This window comes from Polistes dominula, unplaced genomic scaffold, assembly GCF_049000335.1.
Source record: "Polistes dominula isolate Pdom_NZ unplaced genomic scaffold, Pdom_raw_medaka contig_73, whole genome shotgun sequence".
Lineage (NCBI taxonomy): Eukaryota > Metazoa > Arthropoda > Insecta > Hymenoptera > Vespidae > Polistes > Polistes dominula.
The window spans coordinates 1,557,133-1,571,619 of NW_028300951.1; the positions used below are offsets into that span (position 1 = coordinate 1,557,133).

At 27.4% G+C, this 14,487-nt stretch overlaps 1 protein-coding gene across 2 annotated transcripts in view; it reads left to right on the forward strand.

Annotated features, from left to right (window-relative positions):
- The window catches only part of LOC107070067 (Organic anion transporting polypeptide 30B), a 52,937-nt gene extending 38,473 nt beyond the window's left edge, over nucleotides 1-14,464 (forward strand). The window contains exons 3-15 of one of the 2 annotated variants that reach the window (XM_089171985.1): nucleotides 177-377; nucleotides 3,240-3,293; nucleotides 3,654-3,759; nucleotides 4,124-4,340; nucleotides 4,428-4,571; nucleotides 4,660-4,863; nucleotides 4,945-5,052; nucleotides 5,111-5,344; nucleotides 5,437-5,979; nucleotides 6,074-6,263; nucleotides 6,338-6,526; nucleotides 6,606-6,757; nucleotides 6,963-14,464. In XM_089171985.1, coding sequence (XP_089028111.1) covers nucleotides 177-377; nucleotides 3,240-3,293; nucleotides 3,654-3,759; nucleotides 4,124-4,340; nucleotides 4,428-4,571; nucleotides 4,660-4,863; nucleotides 4,945-5,052; nucleotides 5,111-5,344; nucleotides 5,437-5,979; nucleotides 6,074-6,263; nucleotides 6,338-6,526; nucleotides 6,606-6,757; nucleotides 6,963-7,261 — 2,641 coding nt within the window. In that variant the 3' untranslated portion in view covers nucleotides 7,262-14,464. Of the gene's footprint in view, nucleotides 1-176; nucleotides 378-3,239; nucleotides 3,294-3,653; nucleotides 3,760-4,123; nucleotides 4,341-4,427; nucleotides 4,572-4,659; nucleotides 4,864-4,944; nucleotides 5,053-5,110; nucleotides 5,345-5,436; nucleotides 5,980-6,073; nucleotides 6,264-6,337; nucleotides 6,527-6,605; nucleotides 6,758-6,929 lie in introns of both variants that reach the window. The other variant, XM_015327914.2, reaches the window with a different exon arrangement.
- Nucleotides 14,465-14,487: the final 23 nt, after the last annotated feature.

The following is a 14,487-nucleotide window of genomic DNA, read 5'->3' on the forward strand; positions in this document are numbered from 1 at the left end:
CAATTTCCATCTTTCACACATACATATATATGTTTTATTTATATGACATTTCATGGAACAAAAAGATCACATGACACATACGAGAGAGAGGAAAGAAGGGGGGATGGTTGGAGTATCGTTATCGTTATCGTTCAGCTAAAACTTTCAATTAACATGGTGCAAAAATAAACTTTCAGGTCCGAGTCTGGTAGCAATTATCATGCTGGACATAGACGTAACGAGAGCATGTATGCCATGACAGGATTGTATGCCGAAAGTACTGGCACTGGGACTGATGAAAACACGGATCCATTGCAACCAAGTGGTAGCAGATTGACTCATGATACTGTAATAAGGTGTCATAGTAGAAATCCAAGTTCCGGTCTTGTGGATCATAGGTGAGTAGTTACACATTAACATATTTTTTATTTATAATTATTATTATGTTTTTTATTTTGTTCATCATATAATGTGTAAAGTATATACACATATATATATATATATATATATATTTATTAAATTATATTTATTGAATTATATTCTATTGAATTTTATTTAAATTATATTTATTAAAATTTATTTAAATTTTATTAATTTTATAATAAATAAATTATATTTACTTAATTATTTATATTTCATTTATAACGTAATTATATTTATTAAAATATATTTATTAAATATTATATTATTTTTAAATTATATTATATTATATTAAATTATAACATTTGAAATTTCATTTATATAAATTATATTTTTATTTATATATTTAATAAATTTTTTTTAAATTACATTAAAATTATAAATAAATAAATAGAAGCCATATTATTTCTTGCTTATTCGTAATACAATGTCAATATCGATAACAAATTTGGCATGCAAAATTATTCGCAATTAAAATAATATCATAAATAAATTATATTTCATTTATTTAATTATATTTCATTTATATAACATAATTATATTTATATCTACGACATAATTTGTGACGATTTTCAACAAATATTATTACTTTAATCAATGCATATACAATTTTTTTATTATACATCCTTAAATATCATTTAAATATAATACACTACAAATTATTATTATTATTATTATTATTAAATTCGTTGATTCTACTGTTATGTGTCACTAATGTGTTGTTTAATTAATTAATACAACGATTAATTTTTTTTTTTATCAATTATACAAATTCCTTTTTCCCCTTTTTTACGTATGATTCATCGATAAATTAAATATTGTCATATTTAGCACATAAAAAAAGAAATTTCATTACATTCGATCACGTATTCGTAATAAAATGACAGTTTCGTCAACAATACTAATACACATTACACACCATCTGTGTAATATATAACTGACATATACACATTATATATACACACACACATATGTATACACGAGAGTGTTTCATTTTTATTGCAATTTTTCATTTTCATTTTTGTTCGCGTAAATACTTACACGAGAGAAGATCGTTACGCAAACACAACTCGAATAAAACCACCAATGTTGATTGTGCATACACACACACACATATGTTTGTGTAAATATACTAACATACATTCATATATATATATATATATATATCATTGCCGTCAGAATTCATTCGAAATTGTATACGACTACAAAACAAAGTATGCTCAGCATGTGTAATAATACCGTGATTAACGTTTTATAATTGACATTAAATATACCATCACATAATTCTAAAGTTCTTATAAGGATAAACAAAAAGAACAAGGAAAAAGATTGTAAAAAAAAAAAAATACAGTCAGCAAATTAATGAGAAACTGATTCCAAAAAAAAGGAAAAGAATACTTCATTTGAACGTCATTTTGCAACTAAAAATCGGATTATTTTCATCTCAAAATCAGACATTTCATATTTAATGACCTAATGTGTTGAAAATATTCTTTTTTCCGCAATTTTATAAGAATGGGGTTGATTTCTAATTTTATCAGAATAGGGGTTGATTTCTAATGTTATAAGAATGGGGGTGGTAGAAGGGTGAGAATAACAGGAAAAAATAAATCAAAACAAAACAACAACAACACTCATAAATGAGAAAAATGAGAAAGTTCTTCTCTTGCTGTTTTTGAAGGGTGATTGATAGTCAGGGGTATAGAGGGGAGTCTTAAAGATAGAAAATAAAAAAAAATAAAAGAAACTGTGACTGTGACTACCAACGATGACGCATTTGTTCATCGAAGTCTTTCCCTGATTGCTAAAAGATTGCGAAAGTGTTACGAAAGCTTAGCACGAGACGGAATCGCAACTTAAACGTTTAAGACTTTCCGGATCGTAGAAAGTTAAAGAAAGAAAGGATGAATTGTATAAAACATGAGTGTGTAATAGTAGTAATAGTAGTAGTAGTAGTAGTAGTAACTATAACGAGCAATATTATAAACCAGCAAAGCAATGCTATTACGAACAGCAATATTATTACGTTTGTATGTTGTTGTTGCTCTCGAGTAAAACGATTCCACGACCCTGACACATATTCTATCCTATCTTTTTATTCGTATATGTGTGTGTATATATATACATGTATATAATTCGTGCGTGGAATAGGATTTGCAAAGAATATTTTCTTGATGATTGTTCTTCTTCTTGTTGTTTAATTGTTTCAAAATACTTTCACCAATCTCACCCTCATCCTCACCCCCCACTTCATCCCTTATTTCATATCATCGTGAAAGACCTATCGTATTATAGTTAGAAATCAGGTTAATGGTATAGTTCCGTTGTCCTCCAAAAGAATCGTCTTCCAACGTCTTTCCTTTTCTTCTTCTTTATTTCTTTTTATTTTTTTTTTTTTCTGGATACGAATCCGTATCATCGTTAAACGTGATCATTTATCCACCCCCTTACATCCCCACCCACCATCTTTTTAAGAATTTTAACGTCATTGCTTTTATGATATGACGTACGAACTTTATGAATATATATATATATATGTATATGTGTATGTATGTGTGTATTCTATGGATAATATAGATTTTGTATTTGATGTATCATACTATACCATATATGATATTTTGCTATACTTTAGACACTATATGATATTTGGCTATATTTTTTAAATGTAAACTTTTGTGTATATTTTATGCATAATATACATTTTCTATTTGATGTATCATACTATACTATACCACATACAATATTTTGATATATTTTTTAAACATAAACTTTTAATATTATTGCACGGATTATGATTTGATCTAACCTTTGTTATTTATTTTATTTTATTTTTTTTTCAGAGACTTCATTATCAAATGTCACAGCAGGAATCCCAGTGCTTCCATGGTGGACAGGTAACAAAAATAATAAATATATACATGTTAAAGTGTTATATATTAGGTTAGGAAGTAAATGATTACGGATTTTGTCAATAGATGGCTTTTTAATCCTTCGAGGGTTAAAACTTCTGAATACTTTTAACTAAAATGTTTTGTAGGAACGGAATAATTTATTAATAATAAATTATATATTTAATAATTAATGTTTTTCTTTCTGAATATAATTTAATTAATTAATATAAACATTACATTATTTTACATTAATATTAACAAACACGTATATGCGTTCATAACACTGTAAGGGTTTAAATTACCAATAACTTAGTTGCCAACCCAATAGTTTGAACTGTTTCTATTTATTTATTTTATTTACAGGACCGAAAAAGAAAGGGCCCAAACTCCACCGTTCAATCCAGATTTAAAGGACTGTGGAATTCTCAGCTGTAGGCCCGCCTTCATTCAAAAATTTGCCGGGATAAAGGTTTGTAATCATCATAATAATAAACAGAAAGTAAACACCATTAGTTCAACGTGACTTATTTTAAGTAACAAACTGCTGCTACTGCTGCTGCTGTTACTTCTGTTGCTGCTCGTTAATTCGTCTCTACGTGGATGTTTCAAGTAGTCATGAATCATCATCATCATCATCATCATCATCAACTTTATCTCTTAGGAGATTAAAATCTTGTTATATTACTCACTTGTTCCGACGAATTAGACGAGCTAAATATACGACATTAAAAATTGAATATATACTTTATTCAAAAACATTCATTTCATGAAGAAAACAAAAACAAAGAAATTAAAACATACTTTTGTTTTTCTTTTTTCAATTATACATACAGGTGTTCGTGTTCCTCCTTTCATTCCTCGTAACACTGCAACAAGCTCTTAGTTCTGGTTATATCAATTCTGTGATTACAACTATTGAAAAAAGGTTTGAAATCCCGTCCAGCCTTTCGGGGCTCATAGCCAGTTCATACGAAATAGGCAACGTCATTACCGTCATATTTGTGAGCTATCTCGGTAGCCGCAGACATATTCCTGTTTGGATAGCAATTGGTAAGTGGTTTAACAATAACGAGACCATACTACTATGATGTTATGTCCATTATCATCAATATAATTATAACAAATTTGAAAATAAAGGTGCTGTTATCATGGGATTGGGATCGATGATCTTTATGGTACCACATTTTACCGCCGAGCCTAATTTAACGACAAATTCGAACAATTCCAGCTCGGATAATATTTGTCGTGGCATATCCTTACGTGAACAAGACATGGGACTCGGTAAGTAGTACTCAACAACAACAACAACAACAGGATTTTTAAATTGATAGGTTATTCAAATGAATTTTTATTTGAATATTTTGAACAGGACGATTGTCATCAGGTTTATCATCACCGCATAACAATTTGAGAGGAGATAATTGTATACAAGGATCTCCATCAAATGCTGGTCCTGTTACGCTCTTTTTGCTTGCTCAATTATTGTTGGGTTGCGGTGGTTCTCCTCTATTTACACTTGGTACTACTTATATAGATGATCATGTGAGACCTGAGAGTGCTTCTTTATACATCGGTAAGTATTCAATTTGTATCAGCTAATATTAATGAAGAAAAATAGGTTAGGTTACATGTTTTCATTTTTTTTTTTTTTTAGGTTGTATGTACAGTATGGCCGCATTTGGACCAGTCTTAGGGTTTCTTCTTGGAGCATATCTCTTGTCATTCCACATGGACTCTTTCTCTGGGACAATTATTAGTATCGGTAGGTTAAATTGTTATTAGTTTATTTGAATGAAATTAATTTGTTAAATTATATTTAGATCCTGGTGATCATCGATGGGTCGGTATGTGGTGGGGAGGATTCTTACTCTGTGGTTTATTACTGATAATGGTTGCAATACCATTCTTCAGTTTTCCTAAAACACTGCAACACGAGAAGGAGAAAATAAGGATTATTGAAAAAAACAAGCCTACTTCTCAGAAGGAGAAAGAACAATCCAAGGAACCTAAGAAGGAGAAATTGGATGATACTGGATATGGTAAAGATGTGAAAGGTAAAATGATTATTACGATTCTTTATAAAGATAATGTGTTTGTAAGAGATGTTATATTGTCAATTGGATTTTGAATCCATTATTTTTCATAGATATTCCACGTAGCATGTGGAGACTCGTTTGCAATCCAGTATACGTGGTGACCTGTTTGGGTGCTTGTATGGAACTAGTAATCGTCTCGGGCTTTGTCGTTTTTCTACCAAAATATCTTGAGACGCAATTTAGCCTGGGTAAAAGTCAAGCGAGCATATTTACCGGTTCTATTGCTATACCGGGTGCTTGCATTGGTATCTTCTTCGGTGGATGTTTACTCAAACGATTGGAACTAAGACCAAAGGGGGCAGTTCAATTTGTTCTTGTCTCTAACATAATATGTTTAGTTTGTTATGGTCTACTATTTTTCTTGGGTTGTGACAACGTTAAAATGGCCGGGACCACTATACCGTACTTTAACAGCAGCACTAAAGGTCCAGAACCTTTTCAAGTAAATCTCACTGCCGCATGCAACTTCGGTTGTGAATGTCGAATGACCGACGTTGAGCCGGTCTGCGGAAATAACGGCCTGACGTACTTCAGTCCTTGTCACGCTGGATGTACAGCCTTCAGTTCGAAGTCTAACTTTACGAATTGTGCATGTAAGTTGTTGATGTATACAAATAAATAATATTAATTCATAGTGAAAATTTTTATGATTTATTTATATTAAAATGAAATGTATTTTTTGTTCAGGTATACATGGTAATTTAACTATGCTGCCACCAGCAGCACCAGAATTTGCTGAAGTAACCGTAGTACCAGTAGCAACTGCTGGCCCATGTACTTCACCCTGCAGAACAATATTCCCATTTTTAATTCTTCTATTTTTCATGACGTTTATCGTCGCTGTAACTCAAATGCCTTTGTTGATGATAGTTTTAAGGTAAGATAATACATTATCCTATAACCTCAATATCATTCTGAATTCTTAATCTGAATTATTTATTTACAATATAGATCTGTATCAGAGGAAGAAAGATCTTTTGCACTTGGTATGCAATTCGTAATCTTCAGACTGTTCGGTTATATACCAGCGCCTATTCTTTTTGGTAATTTAATAGATTCAACATGTTTATTATGGAAGAGTACTTGTGGTGAAAAAGGTGGCCGATGTCTCTTATACGATATCGAACAATTTAGATATAGGTAAAAGAATATATTCTTTCACAATTATATTTTAATCTTTTATTGAAAGTGTGTTAACTTAATCAAATTTTCAATGTAGGTATGTTGGTCTTTGCGCTGGCATTAAAATCTTGGCACTAGCATTGTTTTTGGTTGATTGGTGGCTTGTAAGGAGGAGAAGACAAATGGAGGAACAGGCTCCATCCTTTACTGTCAATGAATTTGTAGGATCAATTATTAGTCTTGATAAATGTAAGTTTAACAAATGTATTTTAATAATATCAAATTCTAACAATAAAGTTGTATGTAATTGTGCCAATAATTATGACAACAAACAGTATAATTGATAACTGTCATAAGCTGTGGCACAAATACATATATACAAGCATGTATATAAAATGTATATCATAATTGCTTATTATAGTATTTGAGGAAAAACCTCATCAACATAATTTAGGGGACGGGGATGTGAATTCACCAAGTTCGGAAGGATTGACGCCATCTTCTATTTCTTCACCTACGGAGCCTACAAAATCGACGAATCTCGAGGAAACAGAATCTTCTAATCAAGACTCTACTGAAACGACAAATCGTATGACGAAAAATATGATGGACGTTGATGTACCGGATACGAGGCAAACAGTAATAATACCACCACCATTACCACCACCACCACCATTTGCAATGCACGAGCATGAAGTTAATATAAAGCCCGTGACAATGGGTAAATCAGATAGTCGCGATCAGAATGTTTAATGTTTATTTCGAATTAGGAATTATTATTATTATATATATATAAATCAATCGAATTGGTGATATGTAAATTTGTGACAAATTATTATAGATAATTCATTGTAAATAATATATAATTATCTATTTCATTGTTGATGAGAAAACAAAAAAGCAAAAAAAAGATGTGCACTAACCTTAAAAAAAAAAAAAAAGAAAACAGTCATAGAATCAATATTATGTATTAAATACGACTGTAAGCACTGTATAATTATTATTGGTCAATGTATACTTGCGGTGCTCCTCTCATAAATAATATGTTTCGATGAAAATGATTATTATTATTATATACATACTTATATATATAAACGGGATAGAACGAAACTTAACTAACACAGTCAATATTTTTTCCATTAACGTGCTCTCGATAGAAATATGTCATATATATATATACATACATTGGATTAGTTTTCTATATATTCATATAATTTACATAATAAATGCACATATAGTTAGTTATTAAAACAAACTCTTGTATTTGAAGCAAAACAGAAAGAATGCAAAATGGCGATTTATCTTCCGTAAATAATTTGTCACAAATTTCATTAAAATGGGTTTAGATATTACAATAACAATAACAACAACAACAACAACAAAATGATATCAGTAAGTGTACATTTTTATGGCATTGCGATATGTAAATAGAGATTTAATGATAGGTTATGTAAAGGGCTCTCATTTAAAAAGAGTACTAAAGTACTTGAAAACTAATGATCGTTATTGTATGGCTAAATCTATACAATTTTTACTGTAAATGATACATTTTAAAATGGTGGTAGCACAAGATTAAGGCTTAAGAAGATTTTTATGTACACGATGAAGTAGTATCATCGGTCTTTGGTTACATGTGTTTCAAGAAACAAGTCCTTGATTGCGACTATATTAAAATATAAAAACAAACAGAAGGAAGAAATAGAACAAAACTAAAAATGATGAAGAAGAAGAAGGAAGAAGAAGAAGAAGAAAGAAGAAAGAAGAAGAAGGAAGAAGAAGAAGGCCAATACTAAGACGAAAATTGTAAATATAAAAATCCTGCCTTAAGAAATACAAGACTAGACAAACTTAAAGTTAAATATAAACTAATTAAGTTAACGAAACTAATGATATATATATATATATATATAAACATTATATTATTCGCAGATCAAGAGCTGAGATTTATTTTATAACTAGATTTAGGCTTTCTCACAAAAAAAGTAGTCAATTTAGAAATAGTTAAGAAGAAACAAACAAACAAAACAAAAAAAAGAAAAATGATAGAAGAGAAAAATCCACACACACACACACACATACATACATATACATATATATATATATAGTTAAAAAAATCAATAGGAAAAAAAAAAAGTAATTGTGAATGGTGTATAGTTAGAGGTTTATCTTATCCCCCCTGTTTATTCATAGATATATTATAATTATATTATATACACACACACACACGATCATAATTCAAAAACATGCTTTGAAAAGAGCGGCACGTGATGATCTCCGACGATTATTCATTTGTTCGGCTTTTTTTTTTGTTTTTTTTTAATTAAATTGTATTTTTAAATGAATCTATCAAAAAGAGTCAAAATATCATTTTGTGGAAAAAAGAAAAAAAAAGAAAAAAAGAAAAAATGGGCTTTCATGGAAAAACGATCTTATTTTGTTGTTCTTTTAATGATACTTGTATCGATAATCAATAATCATAAGAATGGATTACTGATGAGTAAAAAGTGGAGAAGAAGAAGAAGAATAAAAAAAATTGACAAAATTTATTTCATCATTTATTAATGAACAATTGCAATATTAGATAAATGATGGAATAGATTTGTTGAATTTTTGTTAACTTTATATCAAGTCCATTCTGTCATTATTATCTGACACATGAATTTTTATCGACACAGTATTTTAATATAAATATAAACAATGACTACTTCCAAGCAACGAGAATCTAATTATCAGTTCTACGAATGACGATTATTTCAATTCTCGATGAAATTTCAAATATCAATCGTTATGGGACCTTCAATTGTCTCTGATATAATTAAGTTGTTTTTTTTGGCTTCGATGCAATTAGCTTGCTCGTCATGAGGAATGCTACTAGTTTTGTACCTGAAAGCCTCTCGAATCAATTTCGATGTATAAAATGATACAAAAAAATAATAATAATAATAATAATAATAATAATGATGATGATAATGAAGATAAACAAAAAGAATAAGAAGAAGAAGAAAATGAAGAAGAAGATGAAGAAAGAACAAAAAAAAAAACAAACTATATTAAACTCACTCAGGAATGAAATTCTATAGGGAGTAAGGGCACTTTTAATTTTTATTCTGAATATAACCAAACAATGGGGAAACGAGTTATAAATAAAAAAATAAATAAATAAATAAATAAATAATAAATATATTATGTGTAATATCGAAGCCAGGAAAAAAAGAACAAAATTTTGCCTTAGCTTACGAAGAAAGTATTCGAAGATTTGATTTTCATTTTTGATATATTTGAAATATTTTCACAATCATTTTGATTCATTTAAAAAAAAAAAATATTCAAGTACATACATATATATATAAATATATATATATATATATAAATATATACGTTTCTCACAATGTTGATAAAGAAGAAATAATTAAAAGAAAAATGATTTTAACGTGCTACTAATAAATAAAGAAACGTGTTAGCCTCTCTCTCTCTCTCTCTCTCTCTCTCTCTCTTTCTTGATGGTACTCAACAAATTCAGAACAAAACAAACAAACAAACAAATCCCTCTGCGATGCCGCAAATGTAAACATTGTGCAACTTAATACATACTTAATTATACAAATACTTACTTTCGCGTTTTTCACGTTGTATTTCACTCACGGTATCCATCACACTTTTTGCTGTTTGGTCCGTCACTGTCAATTTTTCAAAGTGTAGTATTACACGCTACTATATTTTAGAGGCAATTTTCACGTTTGATGTAATAAACAAAAAAGAAGAAGAAAAAAAAAAAGAAAAAACAAAAAACAAAAATGAGGAAAAAAAAATATAAATAAAAAAGTAAACAAAATTCATTCAAAAGATTCCTCAAAGTCGACCGTTTGAATCAATTTCTTTGTTTTTTTTGTTTTTTTTTTTTTCGAGAACAGCGATGATCTCTTCAATGACTACATTATTGCGATACACATATATATATTTATATATATGTGCGTATAATTATGAAAGTGGTTTAAGTAAAAGTTAATAAAAAAATGAGTTTATCAGTTAGTACACACTACATTATTATAAATTAAATAAATTCAATGTAATTTGAAAACGATGAGTTTTGAGATTATGAAAAATGAATTGTTAGATAATGTTTGTAATTTCAATATTATATAAAATTGATATAGTGTTCAAGTATAAATCTTTAAATATCTCGAAACAAGAGATATATGACTTTGACCACTTTCATAATTATGGGTACATATATATGTATATATATATATATATACCTAATATAACTTTGTGATATATAAAATCTCTTTCGAACGGTAGACTTTGATGAACGCTCGTAGATCGTAACAAAAAAGTGCTGTGAATAGAAAAAGAACAAAAAAAAAAATAAATAAATAAATAAAAACGAAGATGAAAGATAAAAGGATATAACAACAACAACAACAATAACAAAAAAGAAAGAATAAAACAACTAAGTACATATAATTACATTATAAAAATAAAATTAATTAAATGAAATTAAATTAAATGAACAGATCAAACTCAGATCAGTTTGTTGAAGATGTAATTAAAACGGAGAAGATATGAAAACAACTGTTGTCCGTTTACAACATTACTTGCAATTGTACATAAAATTATAGTTAGAAAAAAGTGATGAAAAGAGAGATTTAACAAAATATAAAAAAAAAAAAAAATAAACAAAACCCGAGCAATGCTGCAAGAATTTTTACAAGCTCGGTTATATCGTGTTAATTCGATGTTTCTTACATTTCTTCAATTACTGACAGATTGAAGAAACATCGAACATAGTTGCACGATGACTAATATATATATATATATATATATATATATATATATATATATATAAATAAATATAATAAACTCTTATGTTACTTAAGTAATTTTAGAAGAATTGTGTTTTTGAATGATTTTCTTTTGTCTTTTTTTTTTTTTTTAATAATCATTCACTTTGTTATTTACCTTGAAGATGAAGTTACTTTGTGTTCTCTCTTATCACATGATGAATCAAGCATTATTATGTTGATCATATTAATTGAATAATTGTCTTTTAATGAATCTCCTGTTAACGTCAATATACAAACCTTGAATATCGACAGAATAACTGCGATAATTATTAATACCGATACTACTCGCTAAAATTAGTACTACTACTACTACACTACTACTACTACTACTACTACTACTATTACTACTACTATTACGATTACTCTTATCGCTATTATATTGTTATATATTTCATTATTATATCAAGTATGATTTTTAGTCTTGAATTTTCTTGTCATCACACAAGATTGTAGTATGTACGTAACATTCCTCCCCTACCCCCCTACCACCCTACTACCACCCCTCAAGCGCGTACTACTATTAAATAAAGAAGAAGAAGAATAATAATAAATAAATAAATAAATAAAACGATCAAGTATTAGATAGGATTAATTATAGTAATTAAAATTGATATATAAATAAAATGTTATTACGTTATATACATAATGTATATATATATATATATAAATATATATGTATATAATATGTATGTTAAAATCATGCATATATATATATATGTATATACATTATATGTATGTATATGTATGGTTATTACCATGATATAATATAAACTGCTTATAGATGTAATGTATTTTTTGTAGGGACCATAAATGTAAGCAGAACAATATACATATGTATATATATATATATATATATATAATTTGAATTGGTACTGAAAGAAAATAATGGTGTGCAGAAAATATGTCAAATTCGTGAAAAGCAATACATGCGTGGTGTTACGAGAAGTTTCTTGAAAATAATCGAATATTTAAATGTTCACGTACATAAATATAAGTATAATTATTATATACGTTTATATGTAAGCGTATATATATATATATATAGATAGATATACACATATAAAAGAATATATTTATATTTGTGTATGTGTCACATAATAATATAGATAGATATATATATATATATACACACATATAAAATTAAACTTATTAAATGTTAAAGAATTAAAATTAAAAGAAAGAGAGAGAGAGAGAGAGAGGTGGAAAAAAGTACTAGTTAATATTGAAATTTGGTTTTTGTTTGATTGTGCAAAAGTATGCACACACACACACAGACAGACACACACACATACATACATATGTGTAAGAACAACACGTTTTGATTCGTTCATTAGAAAATATCATGTTTTAGGGATGTATTAAATAATAATAATAATAATAATAATAAATAAATTTTGCAAAACGTGTTAGATGAATTTTCTAGAAACTTCTCAGAGCGGGAGCAAACAATTAATCAATTAATGAACGAGATTACAGATCGTTAAAGAAAAATCATGAAATAAATGAATAAACAAAGGATGCATGACATGCTGATACTTTTGAATAATGTTATAAAAAAAAAAAACAAGATTATGTACGTTTCGTATGAGAAAGTTAAATGAAATAATGCATCATCCCCTTATGATTGTAATCACGTTACTGGAAAGTATGCCTTAAAATTGCAGTGGGTGTAAAGTTGAAAAGAAATAAAGAAGAATAATAAGACAAAATAATAATAATAATAATAAAAGATAAATAAAAAAAAAAACAAACAAACAAAAAGTAACAAAAATGGAATAGTAAAGAAAAATGAAGGATAAATAAATAATATCTATGCATATGTATAGGAGGACAAAGAAAAAAAAGGAGGGAAAATATTATAACTAAAGAAGAAATTTCAATTGTGATTGAGAACGTTTAAAAAAAAAAAAAAAAAAAAAAAAAAAACGTCAAAGTGTTGTTTCCTATGTATTTTGCGAGTAATTGCAAAAAAAAATTGAAGAAAAAAAAAACAATTGATGCTGGATTTCAATGAAAAGCTTTACTTATCATATCAAAATCTTCTTTTTTTTTTTTTTTTTTTTTTAACTCTCCCAACATATGAACATTGATAATCGCGTGTTGCGTAAAAAACTACACGTTTTAGGAAAAAAAAAAATATATATATATATATATATATATAAATAAATAAATAAATAAATAAAAAATTATAAAAGTAAAAAAGGAAGAAAGTCTTCTATTGAAGTTCAATGATAAATGTTAATAATAGGGATTTTCAGTTTGTCGAATTTATTTTGTAGAATTATAAAAGTAATTATTATTATTATTATTATTATTATTATTATTATTATTATTATTATTATTATTATTATTATTATTATTATTATTATTATTATTATTATTATTATTAATATTAAGTAAATACACATCAATAACTTTCGCGATAAGGATGATCATGAAAAATGTATTATGTATGAAATATCCAAGACAATTATGGAATCTTAAGTTTTTAGTGTAATGTTAATATTTGAACACTTAAAGCTCTTATGCAATATTTTTTTTTTTTTTTTTTGAATATACCGTGTAATCTCAAATTTGGTTTCTTATCATTGTAATCCAATTTGTAAAGATTGCTAAGCTCGTATTTTATAATTAATTTTTCTTCTACTCATCACTTAGCGATAATATCGTCGATTATACAAATAATATTTAGCAATTAATCATTTCATCATCATCATCATCATCATCATTTTCATCATCATCATCATCATCGTTGTAAATCATTGAAATAATAACGTCGATTGCGAATCTTATTTTATTTTATTTTATTTTACTTTACTTTACTTTACTTTACTTTACTTTACTTTTTTTTTTTAAGATGAAATATTTCGTTGCTGCCATGCTACAATCCCAAATAAGATAAAAAAATGATTAAAAAAAAAAATATGATAAATAAATAAACAAAAGGAATAATTATGGATGCATTGTTAAGTACATTAAAGAGATGATGATAATAACCGTAATGGTCGAGATCGCCTTCTACTCGATTTAATTTTAATTTTAATTTTTCTAAAAGTGATAAGGCACAAACAAATAATGTATTTACAATGAATAAATGTTTTGAAAACTGTTACTCATGTTTAATATATCTCTCTT